The sequence below is a fragment of the Engystomops pustulosus genome, chromosome 8 (assembly GCF_040894005.1).
Source record: "Engystomops pustulosus chromosome 8, aEngPut4.maternal, whole genome shotgun sequence".
Taxonomy (NCBI): domain Eukaryota; kingdom Metazoa; phylum Chordata; class Amphibia; order Anura; family Leptodactylidae; genus Engystomops; species Engystomops pustulosus.
Window position 1 is genome coordinate 92,164,527 of NC_092418.1, and position 19,650 is coordinate 92,184,176.

The 19,650-nt window shown below is 40.7% G+C and overlaps 1 protein-coding gene across 4 annotated transcripts in view; it reads right to left on the minus strand.

The window, feature by feature from the left end:
- Window positions 1-19,650, minus strand: part of UBR3 (ubiquitin protein ligase E3 component n-recognin 3) — an 87,652-nt gene that overhangs the window by 26,461 nt on the left and 41,541 nt on the right. Inside the window, exons 23-29 of one of the 4 annotated variants that reach the window (XM_072121765.1) lie at window positions 19,060-19,089; window positions 15,778-16,241; window positions 12,644-12,732; window positions 7,712-7,861; window positions 6,126-6,262; window positions 725-835; window positions 206-424 (exon numbers count right to left, since the gene is read on the minus strand). In XM_072121765.1, the coding sequence (XP_071977866.1) occupies window positions 206-424; window positions 725-835; window positions 6,126-6,262; window positions 7,712-7,861; window positions 12,644-12,732; window positions 15,778-16,241; window positions 19,060-19,089 (1,200 nt within the window). The remainder of the gene's footprint in view (window positions 1-205; window positions 425-724; window positions 836-6,125; window positions 6,263-7,711; window positions 7,862-12,643; window positions 12,733-15,777; window positions 16,242-19,059; window positions 19,090-19,650) is intronic. The other 3 variants (XM_072121766.1, XM_072121768.1, XM_072121767.1) reach the window with 3 other exon arrangements.

Consider the following 19,650-nt stretch of genomic DNA (forward strand, 5'->3'; position numbering starts at 1 on the left):
AGTAAATGCCTAAATGTTATCTAAAGATTTATGGAGAAGCTCTAGTATAATATAAGAGGCATCAAATGCAACTCCACAATCTACTCGATAAATTAAAAAATATATATATGCTTTACATGTTAAAGTGTATGATGGCTCCGTGACGGATGGAGGGGGGGGGGGATGAGGTGACAGATTGGGAGTAACAAGGATATTTCGGCCTTACACTGATGCTTACTGGGAAAGTTCCCAGCTGCTCTTGAAGCTCCTCCACCTCTAGGATGAGCTCCCTCGTGCTCTTGTTCCCGTGAGCGTGGTTCTGCCAGAGGCCTCTCTCCACATTGTTTCCAGGAAAGCAGGGGAGGACGCTGTTTGCGAATTGCCTGCAGAGAGGACATGTAAATTCTCCTTTGTCAACAGAAAATCCCTGCAGGACCTGGTCATTCTGGAAAAAATGGACACAAAAAACACAGTGGTTAGTAATACAGGAAAAAGAAGAGCTGCTGCATTATTCTTTTCATACAGGTCATAGTCCTGTATCCATTACTTCAGCCAACTACAATAATTACATTCCCAGGTAAAGCAATGTCCAATCCCATAGAATAAATTGTTCAAGCCTCGTTGTACTTCAGATTTAAGTGTCAAGTGGGCGGTGCATAATCAAATAAGTATTGTAAATCTTACAATATTACTAGAGGTTGAATAGTAAGGTGTATTATAAGCATAGAAAAGAGGCAGAACTTACCCGTAATGACTCCATGTAGGATTTGTGGCAGTCTATATGGAGTGTGTGGCCACACGTCTGGACATATACTCCTCCTTCCCAACCTATCGATACAGACTGAAGGCAGGAACTCTGGATTTATAGAGAGATGGATTTATTTTATATATAACTTATGGGCAACTTGAGCACAACTTAAATCATGTCATTTACCAAGAGGTCAAATAGAGGTATGGTCTTCAAAAGTCAGGGTAATACTGAATTATATAGCGAGGTATCCCATTTTCTGAACCCCTATCCATCACATCATCTATGATTGTTAGTAGCCGCTATGGTACAGGCTATCAGACATGTTCCTATCACACAGTTATAAGCCGGGGCGTAACTAGGAGAGGCAGGGCCCAGTAGCAGACTTCTAAATTGGGCCCCCCTTTAATAAAAAATAAATATTAAAGTTAATAATTTTAAATTATTATACACCCACACATGGGTTACAAATCGCACACATTGATATACCTATATACACTCACACATTTATATACATATAATGGTAGTATATACACATCATATGCACAGATGCAGCATAAACATAACATACATATAGTACATACACAGTGTATAATATATAATATATAATATAATATAATATATATAATATATTATAATATATATAATATATATATATATTAATATATATATATATATATATATATATATATATATATATATATATATATATATATATATATATATATACACACACACACACACACACACACACACACACTACATATACACACACACAAACATACAGCATATATAACATACATACAATATCTTATACAAGGAGGCAGAGCAGTGAACTGCATATACCGGACCACGTTACCATCATTGGGCTCACATCAGTAACATAGTAACAAATAAATAACATAAAATGTTACATATCGATTTCTTTACATTTCAGCCATGGAAATGAACCATTCATCGATAAGGGCAGTGCTTTTTAAAAATAGCTTTTAATGGGTGGGTTAATTTAAATGGCAGGTTCTCTTTAATTTGACAGATTTTAGAGTTCATGGCCCTTTAAACATACAATTGACAATCAGGCCACACAAAGACCAAGAAACGTTGATATATAAAAGGGTAACAAAATTATAGCAAATGGCATCTTATTGGATTTCCCTAAAGAAAATAAGTGACAGATACACATCAGAAATGGTAATGGTAGCGACACTCCCATACAATTTAGAAACCAGCAAGAACAAATCAGCCTGGAACAGCATGGGAGCAATGTCTGCACATCAGCCAAGCCGTGAGGAAGGGGGGGGGGGGGGGGGGTCCCATTTCCGTTTTTATTTCCGAATGTGCCGGTGCTATTGGTTTCTCTGTTGTCTTCCAAATGGCGTTTAGTTATCAGGACAATCATGCTTAACTTTGGATAAGGATTTAGGATTAAAATGCAAGTGAATGTACTCCTCTTTCACAATAGTCTTAAAGGTACATGACACTGGGTCTATGGGATATTAGCAAGAGTTAAAAGAAATCTACCATCAAATGGATAAACCAGTTACACTTACTCATAGACCCAGACACCGTGACTGTGGCCATGACCAAAATCAACTTTTCAAATTATAATTATGAGCACTTTTTGCTATAATCTCAGTGCTGAGGGAGCAGGGGGGAGGGCGAGACTGTGTAACAGCCTATAAAGCCAGATCACAGAGGGGCTAGGGTAGCCCCTCAGGCATATTAGCATAATTATAAAAGTTACAGTTTAGAATGAAGGAGGCCATGGATAACAAATATAAGATTACCAGTGTCACACTGCCTGGATCTATGACTAAATGCCCCTGGTTTATCGTGCTTGACTTCAATAATTGTTTTTTGTAAATTAACAGTCAAAAACCTTTTATAAATTAGAGCAGAAGAGCAAGATAGTACAAGATTTGGAAACTGTCCCTGATATGACCACAAACATCTCATAAAATATCAACATATTAATTGCACATTAGTAATATTGTCATTGATGTTTGTTTGTATATGCACTACAAATTTCACACCCCAAGGTGGAAAATCTCAGAAATGTTTAAATTTACCACCAGGATGAAGGATTGTAAACCAAGCACACTGACATACTGGTGTGTGCCCCAGGATCCGCTCTTCTTCTACCTTCTTATGCCCTTAGTTGTAAGAAAAAATGGCTTTAATAATTATGCAATTAAGCAACACCTATGGAGCCCGGAGCCACTCAGGCTCATCTGCATATTTTTAAAGCATTTTCTTCATAAAGAAGAGCATAACAAGCTAAAAGAAGAGCAGATCCTGCCAGCGGGGGCGCATGCAAGTTGCACGGTCTACAATGCTGGTGATAGATAACCTTTAATAAATCTATAAACATTAATAGACACAAATATGCTAAAATAGTGTCGTCCTGTGGGTCTGCAAATATTACTGTATAAAACGGTAGTCAATGGCTTATAGTCACAGGTAACCTTACAATATGGATCATGTAGTCAGATACAGTCAAACTCATAAGGGAAGACAAGTCAGACTTATGGTATATTTTGCTTAATTTGGTTAAAAAAAAATGGGTGGTGCATTCCTTCAACCATAAATGACATGATACTTGTGTTAAAGGGTACCTGTCAGCACATTTTTCACAAATACAGGTAGTGGCAGGTTCCTATAGAGCTCTAGTAACTATCTGACACCCTGCTTTTAGCTAAAAATAGTTTCCCTCAGATCCCCATAAAATCAGAGTTATATTCTTGCCTGGTATCTATGCATCTTTGGAGCGAGTCGAGGGGGATTGGCCTAATGTCATGTGACCAGGGTGACATCAAAGGTCCTTAAGCTACTAAACATTAGCAAACTGTACCCCATGTACATATCTGACCACATAAAGCAATCACAGGAGCCTCCAGGGACTTCTCTCCATACAGGCTGCTGTGATTTCATTAGATATATGCTTGGTGTACAGTTTTCTAATGCTACAAAATCTAAAGGACCTGAAATGATGTCACCCTTGTCACATTACCTTACAGCTGTATACAGAGATAGGATGGAGAGGAGCTGCTGGATTCAGCCCGAAGGAGGCCACACCTACCTTGACTCGCTGTAGCCATGCTTAGATACCAGGTAAACTATAAAGTTGAAAATATGGGAATCTCATGGGAACAATTTTTAGCTAAAAGAAAGGTTTCAGTTAGTTACTAGGGCTCTATGGGAACTTGTCACCACCTTATATTTGTGAATAATGTGGTGACGGGTTCCCTTTAAATAAAAAGTGGATTTTTTATTTAAAAGATTTTTTAAAAAACTGACTAATTCTTACTAGTGGCTGCCTATAAATAACACGTCCTTATCTTGTTGAACAACATGACCATAAATCCCCCTTCCTCTAGTCCTGGTCGCTGTAACACTCGATTAATTACCGGATATACACAAAAGCCTCATTGCATGTAGCACAAAGTGTAGAAAACAGAGGACCCCGCTTTTACTAACGCACAAAGGATCCGCTCCTCTAAAGCCTGACCTGTGGCCTGTCAGGTTCGTGCTCATTTCAAAGCCGTGAATAGCCTTCTAGCAATCAATACACGGCCAGAGCTGTATATAGGAAATTTTGGCCAAGTTAATCACATGCTCGCCATTCCATTTGTCACATACAGAAGAATACATCTGAAGCGCGAACAATCTATATTCTTTTGACAGTAAAGGATAAACTGGACTATTAAAAGCTTCTCCTTTAGCTACTGGAGGGCAGACAGGCACAAAAGCAAACAGAGGCGCTGAAACCATTCAATGACAAGAGTATGGGGTGTAGGAGGAAACGCTCAAACTCCCTGATTCTGCGGTGTCATTGATATAGTCCAAGTATATAACCTCAGCCATGATCTGTATCCGGGGTCCTCCATAAAACCATAGGATGCTTTACAAATCTACAATGATGGATCTCAAAATTACTATCCGTATAATATATATAAATATATATATATATATATATATATATATATATATATATATATATATATATATATATATATATATATATATATATATATATACATACATACATACACACATCGATGTATACATCTTAATATCTATAAAAACATACCTCTATGCAACAGAGAGGTCAAATAGAATCTGAACACCCCCTCCACCAATGAAAACTGTTCTATTATTCTATTTCACAAAGTAATTCCCAGACCCCATATTATGAATCCTTGCATCACCACTGAGGTAGCTTCATTCCCAGGCTGAGCCTCATGCATGTGGTCCTCTTAACACACATCCAGCAATGTGGAGACTAATTGTTAGAAGTATCAGGCTCCTAAATCTCGGTGCACCTGTACATACGTGCAGCCGGTGATGGATGGCAGTACAACACTTCGAGCCTCACATTGAGCGTGTCAGAGGTGCCCGGATAACATGGTGCTGCTGAAGGAGGAGGAGGAGGACGGGAACAAAAGGACTAAGCAAAGCATCAAAATGGCTTTAAGCCCTGACGAGAGGGTGAAACGTAATAAGAAAACCTCTGATGTATAATGTAATCTTTAAATCATGGACTATCCCAATAATTAGCATTATCCCGATAGATAAGGATGCCATATAAATTAGATGACTGAATTTACTGATCTTAGATGGGGCGGTGATCTTCTGCAAGTATCAGAGGAAGAAAGGATATGAAAATGCAATAGGTAGATCCATGGTGGTAGGTTTCCTTTAACATACCATAGGAAGGAAGCCATTAGTGTCTGACAGCAACCAAAACCTGTTTTTGCGAGAACACATGCATGCTCTGCTAAACCAAGCAGTATGCAGCCTATAATAAAAAGGGCTAATGGTTTCTGTTATACAAGAGCACAAGTGATAATACATTAACCCCTTCCCGCCTACTGTACAAAAAAAAAAAAAAATTATTTTGTCATCTTCTGGCGCTAAAAACTTTTTTATACTTTCTGTGTACAGAGCTGTGGGTTTAGCATTTTTTGGGACTTGTGAGGACTTTTTCAATGCTACCATTTTTGGACTCTACGGCCTTTTGATCCCTTTTTATTGAATATTTTATGTTTTTTCAAAATAGCAAAAAAGTGCCATTTTCGGCTGTGGGTGCTATTTTCCATTACTGGGTTAAAACACAGTGATGTCAGTAAGGGGTTTAAGCGTAACAAAATCAGTAGTGCAGAGGATGACAGTAAACTTAGTAATACACTTTGTAATCTGGAAAGCTGTTTTACTTAATGAAGTAGGTTACAAAATTAGCCATTTCAGAAATTACATTTTTGAAGTTAAAAAAAATCAAAGGGGGGACACATCAGGTGTACTGAGGCCTGGGAGCTGCAGGTTACAACACTACATAGCAACACTCATCCATAGTCTGCAATAGCAATACAAATCACGGAGACATGGAGGCCGCACTTACATCTTTGAAATGGCGCTGCAATATGGTAAGTCTGACATCATGGACTGCAGCGCACGTTCCATCCAGATATATCTGCTCCTCCTCTTCGCTTGTTGGAAGCTTTTTCGGCTCGGAGATCTTACGACGGTGGCCCAAAACTGAAGAAAATTTTGTATTAAAATATAAATAGAAAAATATCAAGTTCTTAACAAATCAACTATTTTTCTATGTATCATATGTTACCTGAAACAGTCACAATGTAACCATGCTGTTCCAGTCTGTCTACCCTAGGGGGAGATGTACATTGACCTGGACAGAAGAACCGTGACCCTTTGCAGGATATATATAGGACTCTATGCAGCAGACATGATCTAATTGTATAATTGTCAGTAATACAATGTGTACGTGTAATTAAATGGATTGTATAAACCAAGTACCAAAGACATTAAAGAGAAGTTTTCATGAAGATTTAGACCCAGAACCAAATAACAAAACTGTGTTTGATCTTTAAACCATCTCGAACAACCTCCTTCTATAGGTAAAGGACTGTACAGAAAAAAATAAACTTTGCAGTGTATTCACATAACCTGCAAAGAGTTACGGGAGAAGAGAAGAGTCAGGTTAGGATGCCCCTTCAGGGCTCAAATAATGTCCAAAAGAACTAGTAAATCAATAGAAGCTGAAGGAAGCTTGTGATGGTGTACTAGTCCTGTGGGAAAATAGCCAAGCCATGAGGGGAAACAAAGCTAGACTCCCCCACAGTGACTTCTTAAAAGGATTCAGAACTTTACGTTTCTTAGGATTTGTGCAAACCTCTATTGCAGGAGACACTGAGTGTTCACAAACGAAAAAGTGCCATTTACAGGACATTAGCATCTGAGAGAATGACAGGCAAGATCATGTAAATGGATAATGGAATTTACATTGCAGATTTTCCCCTGTACTGGGAAATTCTGCATGAATCAGATTTAAATCTGCATGTTAAACACATATACCATACATACTCAAGTATAAGCTGACCCAAGTATAAGCCGAGGCCCCTCATTTTACCACAAAAACCTGGTAAAACCTATATTTTTTTTACTCGAGTATAAGCAGAGTTTGGGTTTTCAGCACATTGTTTTGTGCTGAAAAACTAGGCTTATACTCGAGTAAAATATATATATATATATATATATATATATATATATATATTTGACAAATTTTATTTGAGACTTAAATCTGATATTTTGGGCTTTGTCGACGTCCAATGTCGATAGGCTTTAAAAGAAATTGACGCATGGACTGCGTTCTGTGTATGTGTACATGTGGCCTGTAGTCAGGACTTTTCAGGTCTTATTGTGAACCAGTCATTTAGAATAAGTTGTGAAACTTTCACATTGGCGTTTTTATTTCCATATCCGTGATTTTTCACTGAACCCATTTAGGCTTATGGACACATACAGATTGGTTTAGTACAAAATCAGTTACAAAAAAAAAAAAAGACAGGAAGAGAAAACCCAATCTTTATGTGTCCATAGGCCTAAATGGGTTCACTGAAAAATCACCGATGTGAAAAAGAAGTGCAAATGTGAAACCATCCTTCTACACAAGAGGAGACAACTTACCTGATGTTGCTTGCAACAAAACTACTAGTCCGATAGGACGGTCCTCCGTAGAGGGGCCGCTCTGACCACATATTACACAGTCATACGTCGGCTCAGACACTTGCTGTTCTGAAGAGGCGATCTCCATAGCGACATCAGATTCTGGGGACTCTGTTAAGAGGATACAGAATTTAGGAGTTAATTTTTACCTCTTACTTACTTGGACTCTATGTGTATTGTGTGTTCTGTAACTTGATTAAAACAAATAATCTTCTAAAAAGATTGATTAATATATCTGATTTTTAAAACACATATGTAATATCATACAGAATTGTAGGACCCGGTTGCAGGATGAATCTTCACTGCAAAATACGGCCTAATGCATGGAGCCTATATGCCCCATTAGGCCATATGGACATCATATATGGGGTCCCCTTCCTAAGCCAAGAGACATAAACAACGTGAACTAAACCTATTTAAAAAGGATCAGGGTCATCATAATAATTACATTTCCCCTGCAAATAGCCACCACATGGGAAATGCTTCCCTGAAGGCCACAGCTATATACTAGGGCTGCTAGAAGTTGCTGGGGTACTTTTGCCCCAGGGGTTGCCCATGATGCAAAAAAACCGCAACCGCACATCATACATGTAAAATACAACCAACTACAAACCTATTGATGTCCACATTATAAACCTGCACCATAAATTAGAGGTATTTGTTCAGTTCCTATATTGAGGTCAGACACAGATTGAACAATTTGCTGGCTCCATAAGTAGTCACACGTCTCCTAATACCCCATTTATTCCTGATCTATACGGAGCCGGTGGCTGATAAAACAATGGGCCTCCGCTATTCACACTTGCACCGAGTATTATTGACCTCAGCGGTTATAAAGTGACGCTTACGGTTACATTGTCACCAAAAAAAAAAAAAAACAACAAAAAGAGCTGGGGGAAAAAAAAAACCCTGCGATTGTAACAAGCGAAAGAGAAATAATGTGTTGTCACGGCGGGGTGACTGCTCTATGACGCAGACTTGTGTGAACTACATTATCTCCTGATAACAGCTCTAACCCTCTGTATAAAGGATCAGAGTTTCTCTGTGTTTAGATGAATCTTGGGTTATTTCCAGTCTCTTTCAGCAATATCTCATGTGGCGAGCAATTTTTCACCCACTTCTACTTATAATATAAATATAACTTTCCAGCTTGGCAGAGATTGTGTAGAAAAGCAATGAATACAGAACAGCGAGTGGAAGAAATCACATGCCGGGACTGGGGACAAACAATGTGGCTGCCAAGCCTCTTCTATGTAGACGATATGCAGACCCTGGAAATGGCATTAATGGGAATCTTCTATTGTAATTCTGTGTGTTATTTTGGGGGAATTTGCAATCTTTTCAAAGAATGGAAGTACAAGGGGGGAATTTACTATTCTTTCAGCAGTATTCTGGTGGAGAAGGCCTGTAAAATGAGTTTCTGAGAGCGGGTGGGCAGGCGGTGGGAATTGGACTATGGCTGAAATCTTTGCCGGGCCCGACCAGGTCTAAATGGGTCTGACCTGGTCTAGATCCATTCCGAATCAACCAAGAGGCTGGAACCTCTTAGTAGGTCCCCGGGGGGAAGAGTAAGGCTGACCTTTGAAAGCCAATCTTAAAGGGAACCTGTCACCAGGAGACCCATTTTTAGCACTCCCCCAGTCCCCACAGAGCATAGTACATACACTGCCAAAGTGTTTTTGTATTAAAAATTGGTTTTACAGAAAAAAAGATGTGTTATATTGTACCTTTCATTAGCATCTGCTGTGAGACTAGGCAGTTGCCTTTTGGGAGAGGCTGGAAAGGAGCAGTCCCCCCCCCACCCTTGGGGAACAGCTACTCCATGTGACCTTTTCAAATATATGGAAACACCCATCACTAGGCTTAGCGACGCCCCCTGCTCCTCTACAGCCAATCCCGAGTGAGGGGAGTTATTCATATATTTGAAAAGCTCACATGTTTCCCAAGGGTGGGGGGGAACTGCTCCTTTCCAGACCCTCTCAATTGGCAACTGCCTAGTCACACAGCAGATGCTAATGAAAGGTACAATATAACATATCTTTTTTTCTGTAAAACCAATTTTTTATACAAAAACACTTTGGCAGTGTATGTACTATGCTCTGTGGGGACTGGGGGAGTACTAAAATGGGTCTCCTGGTGACAGGTTCCCTTTAAAAAAAAAATCCCCAAATAGTGTATTTTCCCTGGTCCCCAGTTAGGCCAAAGAAACAACAGCATTGCTGTACTTGCTGGGCACATGGATCGAAATGCTGTTGTGAACTGGGCCTGTAACTAAAACAAAGTCCAATAGATGTGTTAAAATTCTGCATAACTTTTACAACTCAATATTTCCACAATCACGGGATAAAGAGTTATAATAAAAAGCCCTCTTACTAGGTCATATCTATGCCTGGAAAACTAAGGGTAGATGTCCTTTAATGTCACCTGTCAACGAGTAGTTGATGTGACGCAGGACAGGACTGATCCTCCTGCAACACATTATCCACGAGAGATAAGAAACCTAATCAGAGGACCCACTTCTTACTATACAGCACCGCTTCATCCATACAGTGACACACACAGCACCGCTTCATCCATACAGTGACACACACAGATAAGAGATATATATATATATATATATATATATATATATATATATATATATATATATATACACACAGAATTGCTACATACATTGTGCACTGTTATACACAGCGGGCACTGCAACATACACAAATACACACACATCCTGACCGGGGCGCTACTATACACATAAATACAAACACAGCTCTACTATACACAAATAAGGAACACACAGTTAACTACTCTACACACACAGAACCCCCCCCCCCCCCCCTTTTCTTCTTCTTACCCTGTCCCAGCGCAGCATGTTCCCATTCTCAGCAGTATCAGGACCTGTGGTGTTGTAAAAAGCGTGTGATCAGTCACATGATTCTGACATCACCGCAGGTCCTGTAGGACACCCGGGAGAGGGCAGTGTGGAGGCTCTCCTCGCTAGGAGATCAGATGAAGCGCTATGTCAGGGCATCATCCAATCTCCATTACAGGTCTGGCAATGCTGGATCCTCCTGACCTTTTTCTTGTTAAAAAGTGTGTCTTATAGTCATAAAAATACGCGATATAATCTCACAATTCTTGTATTAAAAGCGATAGGACACCCCACTGTGGAGATAATCATTTCCCCCTTTTAATTGATGATGTAGTGAATCCTCCAGTGCGCCTACGTGAAGCCGAGGTCACACAGCTTGTTACATGGGGTATCACCGTGCTAAGTGCTCTTACCCAATATGCCCCGAGGCTCCATTTTCCTTTGCAAAACATTTCATGTCAAGAAATTCCCCCAGCATCAGAGGAGCTATTAGCACACTAATATATCTTGCCTGGGCCCAGCAAGACAATCCTCAAAAGGCCAGTAAAAACTAATTTATTTTTCCAGCTGGTTTCAATAAATGACAAGTGTTCAGAAATTTGTGTCACCTCCGATAAAAAATGGGCGCAGAGCGAGTTCCCTGCAGCAAGTTTGCTGAATAAGTGAGCGGGAACCTGCAGAGAGACAGCGCTGTTTATATAGGAGGGATCTAAACAAGCACATACACATCAGACACGTCAGATTTCTTACCCGATATCTACCAGGGCAGGCACAAAGTGGTGGCGCTTGTAATTTAAGCAGCTTTTTTTGGTGACATTATTACATTTACGGAACAGTGATCTTGCAATTTACAGCTGAAGCCGATAATACGATCGCAGTTATGTAACGTGTCCTCATTATAAGGCACATTTCTATTCTGTCGGCACAGTGTGACACGCTGCCATCCTGTGATGGATTGACATGGCTGGGAGCAGCAGAAGCCCATACAGGAGGGAAATAGGAAACATACCCGGCTTATGCTCCGTACTTAATACTATGAACTGCAAAACTAATAAAGCTCTGGGGGCAGTTCACTTTTACATACACTTTCCAGATACAAATGTATTTTAGAATAAATACATTTTGCTGAATAGCATCAAGAGAGGGTGGGGATAAAGTGACAGCTTCAGTCTACATGCACTTGTTTTTTTTTTAATGCGTTCAGCGTATATAGGCTAGAAATGCACAGTATACATTGCATACTATGGATATAGAATGGAAAGAGACAGCAAGCTACATCTTTCCACCTTGCCCCCTCCTGCTGACTGACGTATACGCTCAGCCAAGGCCATAATAGTCTATGGAGGACGGATGCAACCTTTTGCATCCATCCACAGCCTCCGTCAAGCGTATACTCAAGGAGGTTCCCACTGAAGTCACTGTCCATATAATGACAGTGACCACCCTGAATATCATCACCAACCAATCACTGGCTTCTGCCGATGTTCACAAAAACAGGACAATGCATCTGATTGTATAAGCATACAGTGGGATATGTCCTAGCCCTCTATTGTAAGGACACTTCGGGAACCCTGCCTACATATCCTTACAACGTGGAGCTAAAACAAGGTCTAAACGTAGCCCTACCACAATGCCACAGGCAGGTCGAGTAACATCATAAATACAGATATGGGGCTGTGTGATTCTACCCAGTTATTCCATATCATCCGTGAGAGAGGCCTTGTACTCAGTCAGGTCCTTAAGAGTGTACTGTATCCACTGTCCTCAATCCATGACATATTCCATTGCTTCTAGACAGAACAGGTCACATAACGCACCATCAGGGGCAATAAGACTGCCATGCAAGGCAGGAAGAAGGCAGTACTAATAGAAACAACTGGTACTATACAATAGTAAGGTGAGCAGTTTCATGTATAAAACTAATTTCTCGTGTATAAAATCATTAAAAAAAAAAAAAACAAAAAAAAAAAACTGGGGGGGGGGGGGGAGCGCAGGGGTTGAGGAGGTTGGGGTTGTAATCTTACCAATATCCATTGCCGTTTCCATAAAGCTTTTTTGCCTCGAAGCAAATTCGGCAAGTAACTTCTGCTGCCTCTCTCTGGCCTTTTGCCGCCTGGGATACAACAAGAAGAAATAACATGTCTAAAAATATGCAAAACTCTTTATGAGCAAGATCATCAAACTATAAGACAGAACAGTAATAGCCACTTAAAGGAGAAGTGTCATCACAGTGTAATGAGATGCAATGTGCACAGAGCCTTAGAGATACAAGTCCAATGCATAAAGACTGGTGAATACACATATTAAGCATTAACACAGGAAGTTTTCATGAATGCAAACCAGGCAGCAGATAATATTCATGTCAGATCTAGATTACTCTACTGCTCAACATAATTCATTAAAGCAGCTGGAGAAAGCAAAAATAGATTTGCAAGAGGATCAATGCTGCGCAATACAACGGCGCATGTTAATTATTTGCACATTATATTATTGGCTGTAAATTACTTTCTGATCTAAAAAGGTTATTGCTCATATAAAACTTTTTTTATGTTGCAGAAGATTACTCAAACAAAAATCGGCAACTAGAAAGCGAGTAATACAAATAGAACACGATGAAGTCCATATAAATTAATAACGTAATGACCTAAACATCTCATGGGAAAAGGGGAAAAAAATGGATGCTGTAAGAATTATAAAAGGGCCATGGGGTTTGTCAGCAATTGCGACTATACAAAACTGCAGACAATGTTCTGTATTTGCCTCCGTGTATGTTGAGGTTATTATAAGAGAAAAAAAAAAAAAAAAAAAATCAAAATTTTAGGGGGTTCACAGGGAGAAACACCCCCCCCCCCCCAAATCAATGACCCTAACCACTCTCACTGCGTCGCCCCTGCTGACCCCCCCGGCTACTCTCACTGCGTCGCCCCTGCTGACCCCCCCGGCTACTCTCACTGCGCCGCCCCTGCTGACCCCCTTCGGCTACTCTCACTGCGCCGCCCCTGCTGACCCCCTTCGGCTACTCTCACTGCGCCGCCCCTGCTGACCCCCTTCGGCTACTCTCACTGCCCTTAAAGCTTTGAGTAAAAGCCAAAGCCGTATTCTAGTAGAGCACTACAGCAGTCACGCAGAGCAGAGGGGATGCGTTGTGGAGCAGCTCAGAGCAAAGAGTCTCAGCAGCACAGCAGTGTCAGGGCACCCCAATCCCCCAGTGTTTATATTAACAATCTTGCAGTTTTTTAAAATTACAGTATTGCATTTCTCTGACTATATTGTCTGTAAATGGTTACACCAGAGGCCAATAATCTGGTTGAGTTCAAGACTTAAAAAAAAAAAACTGTATTAACGCAAACAATTATATTGGGATTCCAGGGGGATATAAGACAAGAAACAAAAAGACCCCAAGGACGACGCTGCCACTGACTATTCAGATATGTAGATGAACAATGAACGTGTTTGGCCGCTGTCATGTCCTTGTGTGGCATGGCGCGCTTTGTATTCATACATTTCACCCTCCAAGTTCCGCTTCAAGTTAACCGGCTCTGACTGTAAATAGAGATCCCTAATAAGAGGACATAAACTAACTGTGACAGATTCAGTGCAGCTCAGTAATTTTCCGTGATGGCTCGTGGGGATGAGATGCGAGGCTGGGGGAAAAAAAAACGTAAGCCTTTCTCATGCTTTTCCTCGACTGCCGAATCTTAGTTTCTATGGCGACAGCGCGTCATGTGGGTAATGCCACCTTTTGTCTTTGTCTGCCGCAAATGGGTCATCATTGAACCTTATAGGCTGTTCGATCTTCATTATTAGAAAATCCTGAGAGGGGGGGGGGGGGGGGGGCGACAAATGAAGGCGGTGTGTGAGCCGCATGACAACGGCAAATTAGATTCATCTTCATTCACAGCCGTCAACAACTACGGCAATTTGTGAATGTGTCAGAGACCCCGTAAACAACAGGTCTGCGATGAAGCGGCGGGGGATAAGCCAAAAGCCTAAGGTTAGAGGCAACATGAGGCACTGCACAGACTGCTAATACATGAAATCTTCTACAAGAGATTCCAATGTAGGGTCGTGACGGTGGGTGTCAAAAATGTAAATTGCCCCAAAACAAAGGAAGTACAATGTATAGTGAATGCACTGGATATTTTGCAGCAAACACACATTTCGCTGCAGATTAGCAAATGTGGTTCCAGACATAAAGGATGAAATTCACAGTGAAATAAAAGAAAAAAAAACAAAACAAAAAAACACAACAACAACAACAACATTTCCTGAATTAACATCATTTAGAACATTTAGAATTTCTGGTTTGCTGTAGAGCCTTTGCAACTCTTTAACATAGCGAGCTGTGCTGCTGCCCCCAGGGATTTCAAGCCCTCTCATCTCTTCCCCTTTGCTCCTCTAGGGCAAACCCCTATCAGCAAGGGGTTTGTAAAAAGTAATACTTCATGTGAACTGTATTACTGGACTAAAGTAAGCAGCTCCTAGTGCTAAAACTAATGCAGCGGTGTTACAATGATAGCGTTATCGGAAACCTCCGATAACGCCATCTAACACCGCTGCGGAGTACAAAAAGAACGCTGCACCGTTCGCTTCATAGTTCGGCGATAACTGCGCACGTCATGCAGCAGTCTCAGCCCCAAAACCCTCCCACAATCCCACCCACTCATGAATACGCGCGGACTGCTTTGATAGCGGTCCGGCGTTTCTATTGTACTCCGCAGCTGTGTTAGATAGCGTTATCAGAGGTTTCCGATAACGCTATCATTGTCACAGTGCTGCATTAGTTTTAGCACTAGGAGCTGCTTACTTTAGTAAGCATCTCCAAGTGCCAAATTTCCGCGTGACAGGTCCTCTTTAAATATCTGATTGAAGATAAAATAAAGGACAGGTAAGTCGCAATAATTTTTTTACACCTCCATTTTAAGGATATTTCTTCACACTCATTCACATGGCCTCACTAGAATTCGTTCAACTTTTAAAATTATGCCAAAAAGCCAGAAAGAAGGGCTGTGGGGGGGGGGGGGGAGTAACCAGAGCCACTCCTTGCTGTAGCTTCACGGGCTGTTACACTGTGCAGGAGTACTTCCACTGTAAGAGGGGGAGACAGCATAATAGCCTGGCAAGATCTGCTCTTTTTAGCTTTGTTAGTGTTACTAACCTCTCTTCTTTGTCCAGTGTTTTCTTCTCTGCAGGACTAGACTTTTTGGGTGGCACCGGTGGAGCAGCTTTTCTACAAATTTCGTCAATACTAAGTTTGTTTAAGCAGCTTTTCATTGCGGCCTTCAATAAAATCCTTTCCACTGCAGTCACTCCGTCCCCGTGAGCGTACTTGGATAAATCAGCCTGGGTAAGACAATCCGGATCACTCAGCCAGGGGGGGCAATAAGAGTCTGACTTCCCAGACAGTTTCTGGTGGAGCTTGATCAGTAAGGACAGCATGCTCTCCTTCACCTCCAAAATCACTGTGGTAAGCTGTGGCGTTGAGCCAGGCGCTGTCCACTTCAGAGCAGAGGTTTTAGGCCGCACAACTTGGTTGGCTTCGCTGCTGCTCCGGTTTATTATCTCCTGGAACTTCTTCCGCCGTTCAGCAACCAAACTGAAAACCTGAGCAGTGCCGGAGTTCTAGGGGGGAGATGAATTAAATCAATGAATAAGGCAACTTATGTGACCACTAAAATGCAGCAATTCAGTTTTACCATGCAGATCCCATAATGGCGGCAAAACCAAAAAAAAATTTGGAACTTTATGTCACTTTACCTATTGTGCTTTAGAACCAAATTCATGCTACTTTGTTACAAGGGTAAAAGTAAGGTCATAGATAACTCGGAGTATATTGCAAAAAGATTAGCAATTACGCTTAACCGATGCAGAATGAAATAAACGTGGCAAGCAATGATTAGACCTCATTTGCATAGAAAGCCATGCATAGACCTGGACGTGTGGCTGATTTATAACCAATACACATGCAGACCCTTCCAATGCCATTCATCAAAATGAATTTACTTTCTTTACAAAAAAAAAAAAAAAGTCCAAAAGAACACTGCAGACCTGTGCTGGACAGGGGGAAAAAGCTAAAGAAAAAATATGATTTTGCCACCAAAAGAAGAAAAAAAACATTTATTCATATAGAATCAAATCTTCATCAAAATTCTCCAATAATTATTTTGACTTAGAATCATTGGAACCAATTTTTTTGTGTTTATTAATAGAACTTTTATTGAGTGCGCTCCTCTAGTCCGTGCAGCTTCTTGTAACCACTGTATATATCAGATCCCTCAACCATGCAACTCCCTCCTTCTAGCTGAATAGATGGAGGGGGACATAATTTAAAAAGACACCAGAACTATGTTACTGGATGACATGGTTTAGATATTGAGAATTTCCCACAATAGTATTGCACAAAGGGCCTTATTTACTAACGGTCCGCAGATCGCATTTCGGTCGGACTTCCCGATGTGACAGGTATTCAAAAGGGATTGTGTTGCACAGGATCAGATTTCATGCGGCAGAAATCGGGGGGTCGGCCGTAGGACAATCCAACCAAGTGGCTGCCAGACTGATCAGGAGTAATAGAAGTCATGCCACCAGGTGATTGAGCCCTTACATTTAGGAGTGGGCGCTGTAAATAAAAAGCACAGTGGCTTATATTTTAGTCCTACTCTGAGGAATAATGGTAGGGATTATTTTCAAGGATGGACTCCTTTTCAGAGAAACACGGTATGTTATTTTATGTGGTGAAAGGTAATAAAACTGCTGCCAGCAACATGCCCATTTTCTCTAAAAATCAGAGTCAGGAAAACCCATACTACAACCGCAATTCAATGGTAGGGTGGTTCCGTTGGAGAGTAGGAAAGTCATACTACTGCCTACTACCTGAGCACTATTGGCTAGGGGAATGAATAGGCTAGTAGTGACTAAATGTACAGGCGCACTTCCATGATTAGAAGTATGTCGTTTAGAGTATGTGAAGTGGATAACTTACATTTGTTCTCAAGTTAGGACTAATAGAAGTTACCAGTTATAGAAGATACAGAAAGAGAGCTTTAAAGGAAACCTACCATTTAGAATGGCAGGGGTAAGCTGTAAGTACCGAGCACCAGCTCAGGGTGAGCTGGTGCCAGTAATTACTTTTGTTAGTGTTATTAACCACGGTATCGCAGTTTTAACACTTTTTAAACTTTAGAGCAGAAGGGGCTTCGGCGCTGCGCGCGACCGCGCGCACAACATCTCCGCTATTTCCTATGTAGGTGCGCGCACGATCGTGTGCACGCAGCGCCGAAGCCTGTTCTGGTCTAGAGTTTAAAAAGTGTTAAAACTGCGATACCGCGGTTTATAACACTAACGAAAGTGAGTACCGGCACCATCTCACCCTGAGCTGGTGCTCGGTACTTACAGCTTACCCCTGCCATTCTTACTGGTAGGTTTCCTTTAAAGAAACTCAAATTACTGAAAACTAGACCAGGGCGCAAGGGGAGGTAAGGACATGACACAAAGGATTCTCTCTGTGGAGATCTTTACATTTATGTGACATGCATTTCTCCTTCAAGCCCTAAATATATCATTTTTTTTTCCCCATGCATCATTTTTATTACGCTGTTAATATTATAATTTTCCTTCAGATAGTATCAAGCTCATCAGTCTACTTTTCCCTGTGTCAGCCAACTATATAGTTGCTTATTACCCCATCCAGAAGAAGGAAGCCATGCCACTTCCCTGACAAGCAGGGCAGAAAGCAATTTCTATTGGCTAACCTACAGAGGATGACATCAGAGACCTGGGTGTGGCTCTATGTAGCACAGACATAACCAGTTGGCTATAAGTAAATGTCAGGTCTGTATCATTTTTTTAGTATATACTGTATATAACAAACACAGTTAAAATTATGATCTATGCAAAATATAGGATACGACAAGGAAGGCAAACCAGTCAAGGTTAGAGCTCTACAATGGATGATAACTGTTAGTAGCCCAGTCTATACCTTGCTCTCTGAATCTATGCTACAGTACAAGTTGCAATGTCCTTAAAATACTAGGTGTACCAGCTGGGAATTACGATGCCAGTCTCCGTGCCTTAATTTACATGTTATGCCTCAAAGGACCGTAGTCAAGTGTTAAAGTGAAGAATTGCTACAAAATACTAGAGGCTATTATTCTGCCAAAGTTAAACACTAAAATTAGCCAAATAAATTTTATGCTGTGTTATGCGCGCCGCCAATACTCTTATGCATTATATTATGCAGGATCATTACTTTCATTGTGTATTTTAATGAATGTAATAATGTACTATTGTTATCAATATTTTACACATGTTTAATAGGTGCTTCACTATATTCCGTATATAGTTTACTACTATGTTATGTAACACCATGCACATCCTCAGGCAAAGTGTGAAAACACCTGAAGTGCTTCACACCATCCAAGGACACATATCACACATCTACCTCTCTCTGGATGGAAGGCCGCCTGAGACTCTGGTGATGGATAATGAAAATTATTACTCATTACATAATGCAGGCATAACCAAAACACAGTCAGTCCATTTGAGCTGCCAGAAAAAAAAATATACTATCCTGATCATTTTTTCTGCCTGCAGCCACCCTGGAGGAGCTCCTGTTGGGTGGATTTATGATTTTATACAATGCAGTGGACATGGTATAGGATTATTTTGTGTAGCAAACTCCCTCTAGTGGTGACCACAGGTATGCAGAATGTTATCATTAAAGTTTATTTCCCACTCAAAAAACAAAATTTGACAATATATGAGAAAACTCAAAAACTAAATAAAATGTAGACCATACCCGGAGCTACAACTCCTTCTCTTACATATAACCTATGTTTGCAATATAAGATACGTGTATTACATTCTTACTCAGACGGAGAGGTAATATGTACAGCTGCAACAGAATCCAGATATAGCAATACAGGCGGTCCCCTACTTAAGAACACCTGACTTACAGACGACCCCTAGTTACAAACTCACCACTGGATGTTGGTAATTTACTGTACTTTAGCCTTGGGTTACAATAACCATC